This window comes from Vipera berus (genome assembly GCF_964194415.1).
Source record: "Vipera berus genome assembly, chromosome: 12".
In the NCBI taxonomy this organism is placed as follows: domain Eukaryota; kingdom Metazoa; phylum Chordata; class Lepidosauria; order Squamata; family Viperidae; genus Vipera; species Vipera berus.
This window is the reverse complement of record NC_138215.1, coordinates 16,564,624-16,584,821: the sequence shown is the minus strand read 5'-3', so window position 1 is coordinate 16,584,821 and position 20,198 is coordinate 16,564,624. Positions and strand designations below refer to the sequence as shown.

Genomic DNA, 20,198 nt, shown 5'->3' with positions numbered 1-20,198 from the left:
ATGAAGATTTAACAGTTCACACTTACATTTGCAAACAGCGGCCCTGTCCATGATCCATATCAAGGAGGAACAGAATTCACAGTAAGTGGGAATGCTATATTGAGTAGCCTTAAAAATATGACCATTATGTTCTTCTACCTAGTAACAGCAACAGAAAAAGCAATCTGAGATTTACACAGTAGTTGAAAATAGATCTGAATCTTTACTGTACTGCACAAAGGTATTTCATATTTTTTTAATTATAACTGTTATTTTTTTTTTAAAAAATAACATATAACATTTAACATATAACTGTTATTTTTTTTAAAAAAAAAACCTTGGCTGGAATGCTGGAAGAGTATTCCTGGCAGTGTTGACAGTTCCTCAGAAGATTCAATAATGTGATCCATTAGTTCATTCATTGAATTTCTACCCTGCCTTCTGTTTCAACAATGAAAGTTGCTTACGGTGATTTTCAGATGACAAAAATATAACACATCCTTCTTAATCAGACTTATGATTCATCCCATCCCGTTTTAGCTTGTCTCAAAAACTGTCAAACCATCAGGACGTTGATAACCTCACTGAATGCCAACATTGACCTAGCTGGACTTGCTGCAAACATTTAAACGTACATAATAGGTGTCTATATAATTTATAACATCTTGCTTCCTGTTAAAGGAGGAAGCATTTTCAGCTTACTATGTCTGTTTCCTTCTTTCGTCTCTTCTTCCTCTCCGTTTTTGTCACCTAAGACAACAAAGAGACAATATCAAGCAGTTCAGTGTTTTTTGAATACTTTGCTTCCATTTGCAAATTGAAATCTGTTTTCTTATTTAATCTTTGTTTACAAAGCACATCAAGGAGCTATTAAAAATTCAGACGGACCTTTCTTATCTAAATCTACTGCTTCTTCTCCTGACCAAGATATTCCTATAACATTCAATATTTCATTATGTGGGCACTACTGGGACAGAACTGAGAGCGCTAACAAGTGTCTGCTAGAATCAGAATTCCGCTGTCATGGCTTCTGGCAGAAACAGGGGAATTTGGAAGGAGATTTTTTCCCCCAATCTCATTTATATCCCGCCCTTCTCCGAAGACTCAGGGTGGCTTACAATTTAAGCACAAACCAATGTGCTTAGCAATAGCCTTCATTCTATGTATATGCCTGCTTATTAGGGCTTTTCCCCCCCAAGCAGCATTATTACAGTGTCAGCTTATTGCCCCCAACAATCTGCGTCCTCATTTTACCTACCTCGGAAGGATGGAAGGCTGAGTCAACCTTGAGCCTGGTGGGACTCGAACCTGCACTAATTGCAGGCAGCTGGTGTTACTTAAGGAGGCATTAGCCCACTGCTCCACCAAGGCTCTTATTAGATATTAATCTATTTCGTGTAAGTAGCAGAATGACCTACAACTGCCCCTTCCATGGCTTATTACTAACTGCTATTTTCCCCTGCTGCTGGCTCTCTCCAACATACTTCAAGAACAGAAGCCTTAAAATATGCATGTACATACATCCATACAATTAGGGTTTGTTCCGTTTTTCTTCGTTATGGGCCTTTTTATAACAGAATGGTACATATGCATTCAGGTTACTTGAGATTATTCATTTCCAATAGCACATTATATTTTGTGATCAAAAAATGTTTTGCAGGATCCAATCTGGGTTGGTCACCGGGACCAGACCAATCTGACCGACCCAGGCTGGATCCTACAACATTATGCTACATTCGCCTAACATTCATGATAAAACTTTTTATACCTTACTGCGAGCCAGCTTTTCAAATTCTATTCGTCAATAACAAGGGGTAAGGAAATTATGTTGTGAAGCAGCATAAAAAAACTTTCTGAAAGGGTACTAATGACCAGATGATTTGCAAGGAATATAAATCCTTCCATCTTCCACCATTCAGACAGAACTGAAGAAGCTGCTTGGATGAGAAGCGAAAGGTTTTCAAGGGAAAAACAAGAAAGTCCAGTTGCCTCTGAAAAAGCTCCTTTGGGACAAGGTAGCTGATTCTTCAAAGGACATCCAGAACGTGGTCCTCCTGCCAAAAGGATGCAATATGAGGTTGTGATTGTGGTAGAGTAGTTTACCTTTGCCGCAGAATAATCCAAAGGCATGTATTCTGTCATGTATTCATCCAGAAACACCTTAAATGTATTGACCCAGACCCCTACGGGGGATTCACTCCAGTTCCTCTGTTCAAGTTTCATGGTTTTCTCTAGAATCTGCTCAAACAATGCATAGAGATCTTTGTAGCGGATGCTCTTCCCATCACCCATCTATTAAAACATGGAGAAATGAACGTCAATGTCTGAATGTTCCGCATAGAGGAGAGAAATGTATTGGAACGTTCATTCACTAAAACAAACATTAAAATCCGAAGAAAAACATAAGCACAGTCCTGAAATCAAATAATAGAAAGGGCAGGTAATAATGGCTAATTGCCTAGAACTCAGCAACAGACAAGCTTGGGCTTTTGCTTCCTTGCAGGATGACTAAATTTTAAATTTTAAACTCTTTTGGGGCTATTAATTTAATTTTATTTTAATTTGTACATTGCACTGTTTTAATTTGCCCTGTAAACCGCCCTGAGTCCCTCGGGAAAAGGGCGGTATATAAATCGAAAAAAACAAACAAACAAAGAAAGAAGGCAGGAAAGGTCTCGGGTCACAATTCTGGATTCACAGTATTACGTCAGAGCAGTGTTTCTCAACTTTGGCAGCTTTTAAGGTATGTGGACTTCAACTCCCAGAATTCCCCTCAGCCAGCAAGGCTGGCTGGGGAATTCTGGGAGTGGAAGTCCAATCATTTAAAAAGTTCTCAAGATGGAAGAAGGCTGCCCCAGAGCACGCATTGCTTTACTGAACTTTGAGGAAACTGGTATTATAAAAAACGCATTGCATAAATTCTATTTGCACCGCTCTGAATGTCATTTCGACTAAAAGTAGTCATTTAACTTACTGCCAAAGCGGAAGAGTAGAAACTGAAGATATTTTGCCGGAATTCTTTCAAAGCTTTTTTAAATACCACGTCCACAAGAGTGTCCTTCTTACAGTCTTCACTATCCAAATCATTCATCTGAAAACCATAAAAAATGAAATTAAGAGTGTTTTTCAAAAGTTACCATGTGACAGATTCAATTTCCCAGGCAGAACTAAGATGGCTACATTAAGGTAACTATTTATAAGGCTACCTTGTTCTATTTAATGACCTAAATAGGATTCTGCTTGATTTTGCTGGATCCAGACTTTGATTGTCCTGGGTCCAGATGTAGACAAAAGTTCTCCCAAAGAAGATACAGCAGTAACTTGCTTTATTCTTCCCTGTCAGGCAGAACACTAAAATCCTTCCAGACGCTTCTACCAAGACTAAGAACCAATACCGTCTAGGATTTATTCAGAAGCAAGGCCACCACTAGACCATGAACTGCTGTTCAAGAACGGGAAGGGAAAATCAGCCTTAGTTACGGCTGATATTTCATTCCATTTTAGCCTGATCTTTTTCTGCATTCACTTTCCCTTCTCTTACCTGTGTCTTGTTGGATTGCATGTCAAAGAGGCAAGCACTATTTTTCTTTTAACTAAGCTTTGACAGACAGGAGAAAAATACGGCAGATAAAAGTCATCCAGATTCTTCCATGAAGTCCATAAAATCAGCTTTTGAAGATAACAGTCTTCTGATTAAAAGCCAAGAATTATTCTTAGCTAGTGAAGCTGTAGATTTAGAGGGGTGTGTGTGTGTGTGTGTGTGTGTGTGTGTGTGTGTGTGTGTGTGTGAATTACCTTTTTCAAGAGGAACTCGTCCATGCTTTTCAAATCACTGGCACTCGTTATGATCTGAAGAGCGTCGTTCTGCCATTGTGCAGGTTCCATAGTTACGTTGCTAATTTTCAGGCTGCGTTTTCGCTTGACCTTTGGGGATGGCTCTTTGTTTTCTTTACATTCCCTTCGATAAATGCCGGACAGTTCAGGACTCCTTGGAGGACTCAGCTCTGTCACGTGCAAAGAAATACAAGTTTTGCTAAGAATCCCCCTGAGAAGAACAAGCAGAAGCTATCTTCCTAATCGAGAAACAGGAAAATCATTTCTTTAGCCTAATGCAGGGGTAGGCCACCTCGGCTCTTTTACATGGACTTCAACTCCCAAAATTCCTGAGCCAGCTTGGCTGGCTCAGGAATTCTGGGAGTTGAAGTCCATGAGTCATAAAAGAGCCAAGGTTGCCTACCCTTGGCCTAATGGATGGAAACAGCTCATGCATGCATGCATGGATGAGATTTCCACCTTCACCTTCAATTTTCTAGGGAAATCCTAGCAAATTTTGGATTCAAGGCAAATTAGATTCTTCAAAGGAGAAGTTTGCTGGGGTCTGGAACAATGACCTCTGACAATAGTGAGGAGCAATTCGCAAATCTTTTGGATTTCTGACACTGGACCTGACTATCAAGACAACCGACTGATCAAGCCCTAAGTTGTTCTTTGAGAAAATATGTTACGTATTCACAATGTCTCCTGCACAAGGCAGGAGTTGAATTTTGAGATTCTATGATTCTGTTACATCTCAGATAAGTCACAAAGCTGATTTGCCAAGCCAATCTTCGTATTTCTGAAACCCTGAATTACCACTAATGTTTCGGTCTTTGTAATCCACAGAAGAAACACGTTTTCTTATCAGCTCTCTAGCTGACATTTGTATTAAGCCAGTGTTTGTCAACCTTGGCAAGTTTAAGATGGGTGGACTTCAACTCCCAGAGTTCCACCTATCTTAAGGTGGAATTATCTTGTCAAGGTTGAGAAACCCTGTATTAAACTACCAGTTTTACCTTCTTCAAGCTGTAGACCTGGAATCATGTCTCTTCCTGGTGCATCTTGGTCGGGATACAGTTCCAGCAGCTCTGACTGGGTAGCAAGCTTCTCTCGGCTTGTTTTCTTCTCCCCCTGCCTTCCTTTTCCCCAAAATCTCATCTTGGCTCTTTGAGGTCTATTAAACAATAAAATGGGAAGAGAAGTTTACTCAAGTCATGTGACCATAGGGGCACTGCAGTGGTTGTAAATCTGAGGACCAGTCGCAAAGTTACTTTTTTCCCAGCGACTTCGTGACTTTGAACAGTTGCTAAACAAGGGTGTCATTAAGTGAGGGCTACTGGTAATGTTTTTTAATCTAATGTTTTCTATTATAGATCATCTGGAATTAAATAAAGGCAGTCCTTTTACTAATGGTCAGCACCCATGAGATAGGTGCTTTTCCCTAATCTCCCAATCAGAGTTTGTGTCCAGACTTGTGAACAAAGATAGCTCTGCTTATGTCCTTCATTCTTCATCATTTCTCTCTTTCAGGCACGATAACTGAACCCTGTTGGATGGTGCTGAAGGACAAGTAGTTTAGTGAATTTTTTAAAAAAATGCAAAGAAAAAACAACCACCAAATCATATTTAATTCAGGCTTGGTATTCCCCCCCCCCACTTGTTGGAGAATTTATACCTTCGGTCCACAGCTATGATTTTCTGGGCAACTGGCAGTTTCCCAATCTCTCCTTGAGACATTGTTTTGTGAAGCTTTGCTTGGCCTTCGTTGGACGCTGAACGTTGCAACATCTGAAATAATTTCGAACATAACAGATGCTCTAACGCTGATAAGAATCATTTGATATTCCAAGAAGACACAACTGAACTATACAGCCCTTTCAATGTTTAAGCTGCTAATCCCCCCCACCCCTCACTATGAAAAAGACGCTTTTAATTTGATTAATTTCTGCTTGTTTCCTCGTAAACTAGAAGATGCAGCACAACATTCTGTTACTATTAGCTCAGGAAATCAATACTGAGAGGAATAGCAACACCTTAATGTAGGATTTTAATGCAAAACTAATTGGCTTTTAAATCAAAGCGGGCAATAGTTATGGGAGGTATTCCTAAGAAATCTGCCTTTTCGATTTCTGAGTTTAAAAAAAAAAGTCTGCCTGAAGTATCTTTTGATTCTTTAAAAATCATATTCTAAAATAAAAATAATTTAAAAATATTAGGGTTTCCTGCCTGAGCAGAGGGTTGGACTAGATGACCTCTAAGGTCCCTTCCAACTTTATTATTATTATTAACTACTTCTTTGATGCATTCATGGAAATTGCTAGCTGGTGAACGTTATCTCCACTTCAGGTTTCTCACACACTGTACATAAAGTGCTGTTACAATAGAAAAGCTTGTTGTATGACTTTTTTGTGAGAATAGACAAAAGCCTTTAATGGAAATTATATTTTTGCTTGAGAATAAATGAAATGGGATGGAGAACTGGATCTGACCACAAATTACGCTGCAGGCTTTGAAGTTCCTGTTCCTATGTTAGCACCAGATCAAAAATAATCTTTTTTGTCTTTAAAGAGTGGGATTTTGTTGGCAGGTTTAATTTTGCAGAAGGCCTTTCGGGGTGACTTCAGCAACTTCAAGAAGGCTAGAAAAGGCCTTCATGTAAAAACCTGGAGAATTGCTGTTTGCTGTTGCAGGTGGCACGGAATTACTTAAAGGTTTGAATTGGTATAAAGCAGCTCTCCAAATCTAAAATAATTATTACTCTTAAACTCTCCCATTTCATTCATTGAAAATTCATTGTTTCCCTGACTTTCATCGCTAATGAGAGAATGGTGGTTTTTAGATTAGCAGTAGGATGTTCTGGAATTCTTTCCCTGCTTTATGAAACTTGTCCTTTTTATAGAATTTCACGGTCTCTTTATTTTAGTATCTAAAGTATTTTATATATTGACATTATATAAATCTGAGTAATTGGACTCTAATCCACAGAAATTTGTGCCACAATAAATCTCTTAGCCTTAAAGATTCCAGGAAGATTCCCTTTTCAGTTTGCCTAGGAACAGTAGTTCTTTTATCTTTTCACAACATTTAATAGTTCACACTGGGGGGAGGGGGTGGGGGAAATCCTTTGATTATTATAAATAATATGGAAATTTATATAGTTGACTCATTGCTGAAACATCAGAAGACCCAGTTAGGGACAGATTATCATTGAGACAATCTATCTATGATGGTTGTTAAGACTCAACATAGACTTGGTGGCACATAATCAATAATTCAAAATATACGTGACTAGTAAACTTTCAGAAAAATGGCCACTCAAAAGGAAAACAAGAAGAGTGAGAGACCGTTATATTCCAGCACTCAAGGATCAATTAATTTCCATTTACAATTGCAAAAAAATACTTTACAGTGATAATCCTGAGGATGGTAAATACGTTTTTCACATAAAATGTTATGCTGAATCTGCTAAAACAGGACTGTGAACTGCTGCCCTCCAGATCTAATTTCATCTCAGCAGGGAATGCTGACAGTATTAGTTAATGCAAAGGATACGGCTTCTAATAAAAGTCTTTTTAGAGTTTTATAATTGTCAAATTTTGAAAAATATAATTCACAAACACCCCCCCCCAAAAAGGGGGGGGAACACTGATAAATAAAGCATGCACTAGAATTTGGCTTGAGATACCCATCTGGAAAACCACTCTTACATCTTTAGCTGCTCTGATTCAATTTGTTCTCAATTTTAACAAGAAAGAGTAAGCCCTTATAACTACTATTATTTTCCTAGCTCACTTGCGAAAGAAAGAAAGAAAGAAAGAAAGAAAGAAAGAAAGAAAGAAAGAAAGAAAGAAAGAAAGAAAGAAAGAAATCCATTTCCATCCTTAACAAAAACCGCCTTCAAGAGACGTTAATAGCAGGAATAGCATAATCCCCTAATTCTTCTGCATACTGAGAAGATAATTTGGGAGCTATATTTCCATAAAGATTTTTTTTTAAAGATATGCACCCTCTGTCTCTTCTTAAATGAGTGGATTTAAGACCTATTTCAGCTGCATTACTGGGGACAAAAAGCAAAATCCAGACAAGTTGTAACAACAGCAGGTCCTGCCAGAATGTTAAGGAATTCAAAATATTTCAGGTTCCTTTTTTTAAAAAAAAAAACAAACAAACCCCAAACCCAAACATTATTTCTGCAATATTCGATCCTATGCATGCTTAAATTGGCATAGTGGCAATCAGGGCTTTTTTTGTCAAAGAACACTCAGAACGGAGTTCCGGCACCTTTTTTGGATGGAACCTTGTAGGGTAGGCAAGGAGGGTTGTATGAGATCCGGCACCTTTTTCTTTTACAAAAAAAGCGCTGGTGACAATCATTCTAACCTTCCCTCCAAGCCTTATCCACGCCAATTGATCAGCTAGCCAAAAGCAGAATACCTGACATTTAATAAGGAAAAAGAAAAATCGATGCCAAACATATTGTAATGTACTCAAAGATGATGAGCAATGTGCAAAAAATGGGAAAAACAGTGACTTGCGGGGCTTTTGTTCATCCACAACTGGTGTGGAGGTGATAACCTATTTCTTCTTCCTCCTGACATTAATCAACCCTGTGCTAGCAAAAGGGAGCTCCTTAACTGATCCACCTCTTGTGCTGAAAGCTCAGAATAAACAACCTTCGTTTCATGTGCTGAAAAATATGCACCAATGTGACCTGATTAAAAACAGCCTCGGCAAATACCAGCCATTAATTTTCTGGACAGTAATGAGCTGCACGAAAATTTATCAGTCTAACAACACAGTTGATGTCCTTTTCCGAACAACTAAAAAGACAGACAGGGAAAATAAAAAATACACAACCCAACGACAAAACAACTTTAAAAAACAAACAAACCCACAGATGACAATTTCAAAACACATTTGAGCACTATTACATATCCGAGCAATATTACGTATTACATTTAGACATCTGTAGTTTACCCTTCCTATGTAACAGAGGTCGTGAAATTCAGCGTAAAACTTAAGAAAGCAGAGCTTGATTTTGCATGCAGATGCGAGCAGATGTGCTAAACCGCTAGTGAAAAAGCTGATGGGGGCGTCAAGGAGAAAGGATGGAAGGAGAAAGGATGCGACATAATTGAAGATTCTAGGGCTATTTGCATGCAGATGGCATCTGTTAAATGGCAGCAGGAGAGTCAAAAGATGGTTTTGAAAAAGTGGGAGGAACGAGGCTCCTTTTGAGGAAAGAGCTCTCCAAGCAAACAGCGAACCTAGCACCTTGACATCTCAACCACGATTCCTGGTCTGAAACTACTTAAGGTTGGTGGAAAGAGCTTCCAAGAACACAGCACGTTCTCTCTGAATTATGCGGTCTGGAGCAACTGGGCCGCCTGGCCTCACCACTGCTGCAGGAAAGGATTTCACAATCTTCCTGAGGACGATGAATTAAGTGGAAACATTATCTTGCATGCTCTTAAAACATCTCAGTGGGAGTGACAGATCAATTCAGCAAGCAGGAAAGTTCATGGGGAATTTAAAAAAAGTATGCTTTTTAAGCATTTTATTCACAATGTCCCCGCTAACCTTTCAGTTTTCTCCCTGTGCTACTAAAGCCACCACATTTCTAGCTGCTCCACCGAAGGCTGCATTTCATCCCAAAGTAGACTCTAGTCTATCTTCTGCCTGAAACAGGGTGGAAACTGGCAAGCTAAGCAAATATAATGCTCAGCCTTCTCCATCTTTACTTCCTCAAAACGCGGCATGGAAGGGGATGATGGGAGTACCACTGCAGGGACCTACTGAAGAAGCCATCGCTAAGGGATATTCTACAACTTTGCCTAAATCTTGACGCCGAGAGGCATCAGCACTGGGTGACTGTGTTCTTAGAGGTTACCATCCAATAATATCCATTACCGGATTTTTATTTTATTTATTTATTTATTTATTTTAATTCCATTTATATCCCGCCCTTCTCCGAAGACTCAGGGCGGCTTACAAGCTTAGCAGTAGCCTTCATTCTATGTATATGCCTGCTTATTAGGGCTTTCACACACCCCCCAAGCGGCATTATTACAAAGTCAGCTTAATTGCCCCCAACAATCTGGGTCCTCATTTTACCTACCTCGGAAGGATGGAAGGCTGAGTCAACCTGAGCCTGGTGGGACTCGAACCTGCACTAATTGCAGGCAGCTGGTGTTACTTAAGGAGGCATTAGCCCACTGCTCCACCAAGGCTCTTGTTATGGGAGAAACGGCAAGAGGAGGTGTCAGTTCTGCTGAGGGTTAGCCGAGAGATGCCCCCCCCACCCCACTCCTACAACTGTTTGTGGAACATATTACCATTTCAGAGTCACTGTGGCAGGGCTGCTTGAGCCTGACTGCACAACCAGGCTCAAGGTGTGGTGGATGCTCAAAGGAGAGAAGGAATTCAAGATTGTCATCACAATCCTCTTCCTCTGTGTCCCCCTCCCAATCAGCAAAAGCACCTCTAGTCAAGAAATTCGAGCGTGTCCGTGCCATGCGGGCTTTCTTTTTATGGACTGGTCGGGCAACCTGCTTGACACCAAATGATAAAAACAGATGATATGGAATGAACAAACAAAACAAAACAAAACGACAACAACCAAAAAAAAAAAACACAAGTCAAAGGATAAGGAACGTGGAACCAAATGGGTTGGGTTTTGGTTGTTTTTTTTTTTTTGCTTCCGTTTTTGTTTTTAACAAAAAAAGATCCTCCGAGTGCATCATTTGTTTAAACAACGTGCTAAATTGGTTCTCAACAAAGAAGGAAGGACAGCGGGGGTGGGGGGTGGGAAAACCCCACATACGGGAAAAGTAGAAATGATGCCCTTGTTGGGTTTAATATTGTTTTGTTGATGAGCCAGTTCAGACAGAACATGGCCCTGGTTCTCAGCGAAGTGTGGCTGAGTTGCAGCTTAAAATGCAAGGGGAGATTCCCCTGGCACAAAAATCTAGATAATCTGATGCCAGAGAGGAAATCTGCGACTAGTCACTAGATTCTTCCTTGTTTCCTATATGCAATGCTTGTTTCAACACGCAATTACGGGAGCCCCTGCTGACAATCTGAAGTGTACAGCTGAGAAACAGGTTTGCTACCATATTAAAAACTAGGTCAAAAATTCAAAAAAATAAATACTGTGATATAATGGCACTCTTTAATCTTACATTTGCTTTCCAGCTGACAAGACCCTGTATTCCTTCCTACAGATCACTGCATGCTAACAGGATTGATGGTTTGGGGAGATAGCTGGGAGAAATAAGTTGATTTACTGCTGGGGAAAAAAACACACATTTCTTACCTCTACTCTGTCTGTTCTGGAAAGTTTCAGAGGCTTTTTCTGTTCTTCTTTTGGAAGAAGCAGAGGTGCTGAAGATCCTTTATTAAAACTAAAAAACAAAACAATTGCAAACTTACTTGCAGTAGACCATACATAGCCCAAACTCATTAGCATGGGAAAGCAGTGACCAACTTCCTATAAAGCTACTGTATTGGGTTTCCGTAGAACAGCAAAGGTAGTGCCTTGTGATTTTATTGCTATTTAGTTCAGTCATCTAGAGTATGGACGTTAAATGTGTGGAGTCTAAAGGAATCAGACATTGCACACATAGCTTGCATGTCTTTTACTGAGAATTCAATTGATATTCTTATCTATATATTTCTGTTTGTAAGGTTTGAAGCCAGCAAAGTGGGGAGTCCCTATTTTGTAAACGTTGGATGGATGGGAGAGAGATTCAAGGCCATGAAAAGAGTAGCCGAAGATCCGTTAACTTGAAAAGACAAGAGGAAGAGACCCAGGATCTGAACCTCGGGACTGACATAAATACGAGGGGTCCTCGGTGCTCTCTTGAGGTTGGTTGGTTGTTTCTGCAGACTTTTCATTACCCAAACTACGTACACCCTAGCACTGATGATGTTACCTAGATTGGTAACAAAATGTCTGCAAGAAAACCACCAAGCTCAGAGAGCACCAAGGACCTCTCATTTCTACCCTGAACTACAAATACTCTCCTCTATCATGTGTGGAGGGAGAGGGAGGGAGGGAGGGAGGGAGGGAGGGAGGGAGGGAGGGAGGGAGAGAGAGAGAGAGAGAGAGAGAGAGAGAGAGAGAGAGAGAGAGAGAGTTTTACAGCCATGTCTGCCTGCTACTCTCCTTCTCCCTCGGTTTTCTTCTAAGGCTGCCATTTTCAAGGAAGATCCAAGTAGCAGTTTTATGAAAGTGTAACATACAAGCATCCATTATCGTACTCACGTGTTGCCCAAATGAGTATCCTTTGGCGTAAAGAAAATGGAACCAACTCTGCTTTCCTTGCCCTGGCTAGGAATTCGAGGCAATCGGAACCGCTTCTCCCTCGCAGGTAGATTGCTGACCCTTTCCTGAGACTCGGCACCCAAATTCAACCAATCGGTTCCAACAGATTCCAGGGTGACCGGCGTCAGACCTTCTTCCTTTTTGTCTGGGATCGTGGGGATGGCCTTCTCCTTCAGTGCCGTCTGGCAAATAGGGGGGCTTCCCTTTTGGGGGCCAGTAGGAGAGTTAAGGTTCACCGATGGGGTGGTTTCTGCACTTGTTGCAAGTCTTAGTTCTCCCTTGACTGGAGGAGAACCAAGAACCATTTTCTTAGGTGAGGTGAGAGGGGTTCCATGGCAGGAGTCCCGAATCCTGTTCTGTTCGTTCTCTTGTCTCTGAAGCTCTTCAAAAACTTTCTGCTGCTTCCCCAAAATTTCTGTCTGCCTTCGTATTTGCTCCATCATCTCTTTTTCGTTCTGCATCTGCTTCCGTTTCTGGCGTTCTTCTTTCTCAACGTTTAACTTCTCCAGCTTTTCGATAACCCCATCCGAGAGATGCACTCCTGTAGCTGGAACAGCTGGGCATTCTCCACTGCCGGACATTCGGCTGTCTTCGTGTAAAGCTGTACTCTGTGTGGCCCTTTGCAGTTGAGGATTTTTTGGGGCGTCTGGGAAAAAAAAACTGCTCCCCATTTCCATCTGTTTGTTTCTTAGGTTATTGTCCCTCACTGAATGGCCAACTTTCAACTTGTCCTGTGGCGGAAGATAAAATGTAGGCAAACTACTGGAAATCAATGGGACTCTTGTATGCATGTTGGAGACAATGTCATAAGGGTCACAAACTGGCCGCTCTTTAGCAGCCAGGCAGTCAGGCAATTCGGAACTTGAGATTGACCTCTTTCTCTCCGACACATTTTTATTGATAGTAGCAGCAGCAGCAGTAGCAGCAGCAAATTTGGAGATGTCTTTGTCATCTTCATCTTCATCATCATCATCATCATCATCAAATTTTGGGCTATCGTGTAGTGATTCTCTGAGATTTACATTGTGATCCTGAGATGAGAAGGGGTCCCAGCTTAGCTTCTCGAGACTTCCCTGAGAGCTTTTACTCCTCGGAGTTCTTCGAGGAGACGGCACCCCTTCGAAAACAAGCTCAGGGGACAACTGATGCTCCTCCGAGGGAGACGTTCCACTAGTGGATCGAACCTTCAGCAGCTCCAAACTAAAAATGGCTTGCTCCAGTTCGCGCATCCGCCGGCTCTCTCGCTTTGCACGAACTCCTTTTTTTTGGTTGAGGTCTTCCAGGGACTTTGGTCTTTCTCTTACAAGAACTTCTTCTTCCATGCTCATCCCGCTCTGGCTGTTGGCCCTCTCATGATGTTTGTGTAAAGAATCTGACGGATCGATTCCATTGTCCGTCACCGATTTAGAGTCTTTTGCGGCTTTCACTCTATTTTGAAATGAATTCTCTTTCCATTCAGAAGACTCTGAATCCTTAATATCCGAGCTATGGCCTAGCATTAGTTTATTATCTTTACTTGTTAGCCTATTCTTTAGCGAGGCTTCACTCAGTCGCTGCTCTTTTAATGTGGTAAACCTGTTTAAAGAAGGATAGATAGAGAAAGAGCTCAGTTATGATGATCGCCCATTTAGTCCCAATAATTCTCAAGGTCTTCTTTTGTTTTAGACACACGTGTCCTTTCCTAAACACCGCATGCCTTACCTCTGCCGGGCTTTGTAGCCTCTATAGGCTGCTTGCAACAAAATGATTTTGTTCCTTTTGGCCCTGTAGAGAGTCCTCGTGCGGTAGCTCCGCCAGTGCGCCTGGATAGATGTTGCTGCCGCGTGCCGACGTCTTAAGCAGTCCTTCCAAGAGCTCTGGATAAGGAAGCCTGCAATCCGCATCTGCTGGAATCTTCGCCGTGCCATGTAGCCTCGCCAGTATGCCTGAAGGACCACAGCCGCTTGCTCTAAAAAGGCTGAATTGTGCAGAGATTCTTCCTCTGTTTCAGCTTGCTTTCTTTTCTGATAACGACGCCAAGAATGCTGCCCAGGGAATTACAAAAAAAAAGAAAAAAAAGAAATACTTTATTGACACAACGATGAGTTTTTATCCGAAGCCGTTAGCTGGAATAGTTCTGGGTAAGATATTTCTAACCCTTAAGTACTAATTTTTAATATTATGATACTCCAATTCGTTACAAAAAAGTTTACGTTTACTGGTTACAAGCATTTTAAAGCGCTGTGTTTTAATGCAGACAGAAGTATATACCAATCCATACAAGAATTTTGAACTGGCAGGGAGGATGAAGAAAAATAGTCAATTGAAGAATAGTCAGTAATTTTCTTGCACGTGGTTATGGATACATTGAATAAACCCCTCCAGTTCTAAAGAAAGCTGGCTTAAGGTTTGATGCATCATATGAATCCAGAAAAAGGATAAATTCAATAACTAGCTTAACTGTGTTGTGTAAAGGCAACAATATCTATGTTGAGAGTAAGGTAAACATCCTCAAGGTTTAAATTTAAAAACAACATACAAGTGACCCCCACCTGTACGAGCACGGCAGCCTGCCTCATGCTCAGGAATTGCCTTCTGTACAGCATTGTCCGGAACCAGCTTTGCAATAAGATAATCCTTTGCAAGACTTCCTCGTGCAACAGTCCTTGCAAAAGCTGTCGTCCCTGTTCCTTCATGAACACCTGATGGATAATTATCACAATTAATGTCATTCCCTTTGCTATTAGCAACCTGACAGACATATGTGGTTTTTTTTTCCAGTAAAATATCTGCAACTGTGCATGTGTTGAAAGAACCACATAGATTCTTCCAGTTTTTGTTTTTTCACAAAGAGATTAATTAAGTTCTAATCATCCCTCAGATATAAGGATAAACAAATAGGATCTTTGAAATCCAAGTTGTAGAAGTTACCTCAGTCCACGGGACTTTTTTTTTAAGGACATGTGAGGAAAGAACATCACAAAATCCCCCTTTTGAAAGGTGTCTAGAAACAGTTGTTGGACCTTACCATCGTTCGCCCAACTTGGTAACTATCTGAGTTGGTGTTTGTCTTTCTGAAGAAGCTGTCAATATTCTGCTTAGATGGGGCAGTGCCTCGTGGGAGAAGTACGTGGAAGTGGTCTACAAAATCCTGGCAATTTAGACACATCATCACCATATTGTTACATTTATAAACTCTTCATGTGTCAAACATAAAAGAAAGTCATGTTAGCAAATTGTATATAAACTTTTCAATACCTAAACCTTAAAGATTGTCACTTGGATCTTGAAGAAATACAAACAGGCTGAGGCAGCTGACAAGAAATACTGCCATGCACAACTCTGTCAATTCGGAAATAGATTTGGATTTACAAATAGCTCCAGCAACAACCTGGCATTTATTTTTATTTTTTTAATAAAACCAATTAAACAAAACCCAGCCAACTCATCTGCTTTCAGGCTCTTTATACTCTCACCATAACCTTTCAGAGAATCAAGAAAGAATAATCTCACCTGGAAAGAATATTTACAGCTATATCCTGATTGTCGGATGTGCACTGTCTCAAGCATTCCTGTGTAACGCAGCTGTCTAAGCACCAAGTTATCATTGAACCTCAAGGGCAGCTGAAAAAGCAAAATACACAATTTGAGCCAACTCGCCTACAGAACCAGTTGTGCATGATAACTCATTTCCAAGTTTCCGTGTTTTTAAATGGAGCCAACACACTGTCACAAAGTAGCAAATCGTCCCACTTTTTAAGTCTAACAGTAATATACAGTTTTGTCCACATCACTGCGGACAAGAAACTGAATCAGTCTCAAACAGAATATGCGATTATCTACAAGCTTGGCTTAATGCCTATCTTAGTGTCAACATCAATGCAGATGTTAATCCTGTGCCATATTTAGCAACAAAAAGGCAACAGGAAGTTAATAGTATTGCTGATGAAATCAGGAATATTGTGTCATGATACGCCTAATAGTCACTGAACAGGTCGGAACTTTCACACCCCTGGTTTAGAGCCTAACAATCTGTTCCACTCATAATTTGTCACAGCCAGATAACCTCACATCTATAAACTCTGCACTCACAGTTCTAGCCAAGAGCCAAATTGGAAGGAAAAAAAATCATAAACATTCCACATTAATATTGCTCCCATAATATGTTTTCATCCAGCAGATAACAGGGGAATGTTTTATACATCCACCAAAATTATTCAGTCTGCAGATTGATTCACTAAATGCATATCAAAAATTTTAAAGTTAACTTTTCTACATTACTATCTGCGCTGACTTAAAAGATCTGGTATCTCATTTTGATATTTGCTATTTTAACCTGCCTTTGTGTTATGATTGGTCTTAGGGAGGGCGTCTTATTCTACTTTCGGTAATCTTTAGCTATGTGACAAATTGCAGGCTGACTATCTTTCAGCTGCAAATCATTCGGCGTTGGGGAAAGGTTTACCTTCTCCGCGTTGGAGCGAATGCATTTGACAAAATAGGGCTCGGCCTGCCCCAAAGTCTCCATCAACTTGGTAAGTGATGCCTGGAGAACAAAACATAACATTGGCTACTGCTGCTGCTGATGGTGGTGGTGATGATGATGATGATAATAATAATAATATTGAACTATGTCCAAAAACTTCGCAAAATACATCAAGAAATTGCAGCTTCCTGCAATAACTCCAGCAAAGCTACAAAAAACTGTGCTACTCGGAACATCTTACATTTTAAGGAGATACCTGGTTGATACCTAGGATGCTGGCAGCAACCTGTGTCAACCATTAGTGCCAGTCAATTTGAGTGTTCAGTTGACTGAGTTTCATGTTTTATGAATAAAAGTTTTATAATAATAATATAGAGTTGGAAGGGAATTTGGAGGTCTTCTAGTCCAACCCCCTGCCCAGGCAGGAAACCCTATACCAAATCAGACAAATCGTTGCCCAGTCTCTTCTTAGGAACTTCTGCAATCAGTTTTGCAGTAAACTTTTGCAATCACGATTTAGGCTTTGTTGAGAACAGAAGCAGATATCCCAATAAAACCATCTAGCAGCAGCTGCTGTGCTCACAGTGCAGAAAAGAGGGCGGATTCAACGGAGGCGCTGAAATTTGTTCACGCTTAACTATAAGCTTTCGTTAGTGTAGAGAGCGAGCCGGCTTGGTGCCATTATCTAGGCCAGCATGTGAAGATTCCCTCCTCCCACTGAACCAGCCCAAAATAACCTTCCTTTTTCCTGAAAGTAGAGCCTCCCAGGGTTTTTCTAACTTAACAGGTTCCATGACAACTGATGGGTTCCATGGAAAACAAGAGGGGTTTTCCCCCCCTTAAAAACCTATTTTTTTTAAAAAAACAAAACAAAACAAATCTCTAGAGCTTTGCCTCTTGATCAGCTGTTTCCGAGCGTTTCTTTTCCTAACCAACAGAATCCACAGCTTGAAAACCTTTGACTGACATGTGGGTTTGTTTTTTTTCTTCCCTGAATGTATACTTCTTAACCAAACAACTGCAAGGAAGTAACCTGGAACTGGGCACTGATGCTTGGCGGTTTCTTCTTCTTGTGAAGATGGAGAAGAGACTTTGTGATACGGTCATGGAGAGTCAGGTTTGTCAGATGCTTCAGGGATTTCACCTCCAGCAAGTTCTGAGGAAGCAGAGAAGCAGAAAAATTTGGGAGAAGCTCTCAGCATAAACCAGTGCAAGAGATAACCTTCAGACAGGCATACGTCTGAATGTAGGCTACAAACAAACTTCCATCCCAGCTTTTTGCCCTGGATCCCAAAGAAGGTTAACCAGCATAGGATTTATCATATAATTGGTAATAGGTTGCCGTATTTCTGCCATGTTCCACAAATTACTTATGGATGCACGTATGGATGCATGCAGACTTGTTATTTATTTTATTTTTATTTTTATTCCATTTATATCCCGCCCTTCTCCGAAGACTCAGGGCGGCTTACAAGCTTAGCAGTAGCCTTCATTCTATGTATATGCCTGCTTATTAGGGCTTTCACACACCCCCCCCAAGCGGCATTATTACAAAGTCAGCTTAATTGCCCCCAACAATCTGGGTCCTCAGATTGTTACATCCACTCTTTTTGGATGGAGTTACATTATGGATGATATCCTGTAAGCAAATGAGTAGATGATCTGTATGCAACATTTTGAATAAGTATTTGTGTGCAGGGCTTGCAATTTTTTTATATCACGTGGGGAAAGGCTATCATGCCTGATGTGGCTCTTAACTTGATCCATTAGCAGTGCTTACAGCCAAGTAATTCAGGGGTTCCCAACTGGGGGTGCGAGATATTCCAGAGGGTGTGAAAACCTGGGCTTAGAAGTTTCAAAATTAGAATGTATATCCCAGTTGCAATGTATGGCTGTGAAAGTTGGACCATAAGAAAGGCTGAGTGCCAAAGAATTGAGGCCTTTGAACTATGGTGCTGGAGAAGACTCCTGCAAGTCCCTTGGACTGCAAGGCGATCAAACTGGCCAGTCCTAGAGGAGATCAACTCTGACTGCTCTTTAGAAGGCCAGATCCTGAAGTTGAAATTCAAATACTTTGGCCACCTAATGAGAAGGAAGGACTCCCTGGAGAAGAGCCTAATGCTGGGAAAGGTTGAGGGCAAGAGAAGAAGGGGACGACAGAGAATGAGGTGGCTGGATGGAGTCACTGAAGCAGCAGGCGTGAGCCTAAATGGACTCCAGAAGATGGTAGAGGACAGGAAGGCCTGGAGGAACATTGTCTGTGGGGTCGCAATGGGTCGGACAGAACTTCACAACTAACAACATGCGTAATTCATTGCTGTTATTTTGAGATTTTGTTAAGGGGTGCGAGAATATACCAGAAGTGTTCTAGGGGTGTAGAGAAGGTTGGGAACCACTGAAGTAATTGAATTCTCTCACCTTTGGTAGGCTGGACTTGACTTTAACGTTCTTGTTCCGCCTACGGAAGATAAGAACCAAATACAAAGCAGGATTACACGGTTAATCTGTAAACAGGTATTAGTGACTGTTGAAAAGTTACAACAACACTGAAAACAGTGACTTATGACCGTTTTTCATGACCACTGCAGCATCCCCATACTCACACGATCCAAGATTCAGGCGCTTGGCAACTAGTTCACATTTATGACGGTCGCGCCATCCCGGGATCGGCTTTTGCGACCTTCTGACTAAACAATGTCAATGGGGAAGCCAGATTCCCTTAACCACTCCAGTGGCCCCCTTAACAACTGTGGCAAGAAAGGTTGTAAAATGGGGCAAAACTCACTTAACAAACGTCTCGCTTAGCAACATAAGCCTTGGGCTCGATTGTGGTCGCAAGCCGAGGACAGCCTGTACTCAGGACCAACTTTTTTTTTTTTAACCCTCACCGGTCCCCATCGTATCCACGGTTATCCAAGCCACCTTTGGAATAGATACAAATGTTCACTAACATGAGAATGCCGTGGGCACGCTCCAGAAGCTTGCTGTTAGTCGAATTCACAAATATCCCGTCTTTGTCAAGGAAGCTGCTGTGGCTGGAGAATCGGTTCTGTCTGAGGCCCATCCTGCTATTCCACACTCCGTAGGCATCGCTGCAAGGTATGGAAGTCGTACACTTTTACTTTTTTTACTTTTCACCGAGAAGGGGGAAGAAAAATGTCAGCTATTTTTTAAAAAAGGAGAAACCCATCAGACAGCCCTAGCTTCATAGCAGAGCTTTTTCTTCAGCTGTCTGACGGATCCACTTACCGCTGACTTTTCTCGTTAATAGTGTTAACTCCTTGCAGGTCGGACAGTGGGGTTCTCGGCCGCTTCCGAGCAATACCTGTAGCAGCACATCAATAAGAGTAAGAATAAAAAAAATGTAACCTTCCATTTTGCACGAAGGAAATTCACTGGGTCACATTTGAAAAGGACTGTTGCAATGTAGGCTAAAAATGGAACATGCTGGGAAGAGGGAGACAAAAGGATTTTAATATGGTGTGAGGTGAAGTGATATATTTGACAGGCTTCTAAAAATAAGGGAAACCATTTTCCAATCGGTTGCCATAAAAAAAAAAGCAACAACCCGACTTGTAATTCCACATACCAGCCATATTTTAACTTGTTCAA

General features: G+C 41.1%; 1 protein-coding gene across 1 annotated transcript in view; it reads right to left on the bottom strand.

Annotated features, from left to right (window-relative positions):
• Positions 1 to 20,198, bottom strand: part of MYO9A (myosin IXA) — a 91,383-nt gene that overhangs the window by 14,190 nt on the left and 56,995 nt on the right. The window contains exons 18-36 of the mRNA XM_081337532.1: positions 19,836 to 19,911; positions 19,538 to 19,678; positions 19,005 to 19,044; positions 17,620 to 17,742; positions 16,566 to 16,646; positions 15,614 to 15,724; positions 15,129 to 15,251; positions 14,653 to 14,802; positions 13,823 to 14,145; positions 12,062 to 13,696; positions 11,111 to 11,198; positions 10,131 to 10,343; positions 5,471 to 5,583; positions 4,812 to 4,969; positions 3,775 to 3,983; positions 2,954 to 3,070; positions 2,083 to 2,271; positions 682 to 729; positions 27 to 138 (exon numbers count right to left, since the gene is read on the bottom strand). Coding sequence (XP_081193658.1) covers positions 27 to 138; positions 682 to 729; positions 2,083 to 2,271; positions 2,954 to 3,070; positions 3,775 to 3,983; positions 4,812 to 4,969; positions 5,471 to 5,583; positions 10,131 to 10,343; positions 11,111 to 11,198; positions 12,062 to 13,696; positions 13,823 to 14,145; positions 14,653 to 14,802; positions 15,129 to 15,251; positions 15,614 to 15,724; positions 16,566 to 16,646; positions 17,620 to 17,742; positions 19,005 to 19,044; positions 19,538 to 19,678; positions 19,836 to 19,911 — 4,050 coding nt within the window. The remainder of the gene's footprint in view (positions 1 to 26; positions 139 to 681; positions 730 to 2,082; positions 2,272 to 2,953; positions 3,071 to 3,774; positions 3,984 to 4,811; positions 4,970 to 5,470; positions 5,584 to 10,130; positions 10,344 to 11,110; positions 11,199 to 12,061; positions 13,697 to 13,822; positions 14,146 to 14,652; positions 14,803 to 15,128; positions 15,252 to 15,613; positions 15,725 to 16,565; positions 16,647 to 17,619; positions 17,743 to 19,004; positions 19,045 to 19,537; positions 19,679 to 19,835; positions 19,912 to 20,198) is intronic.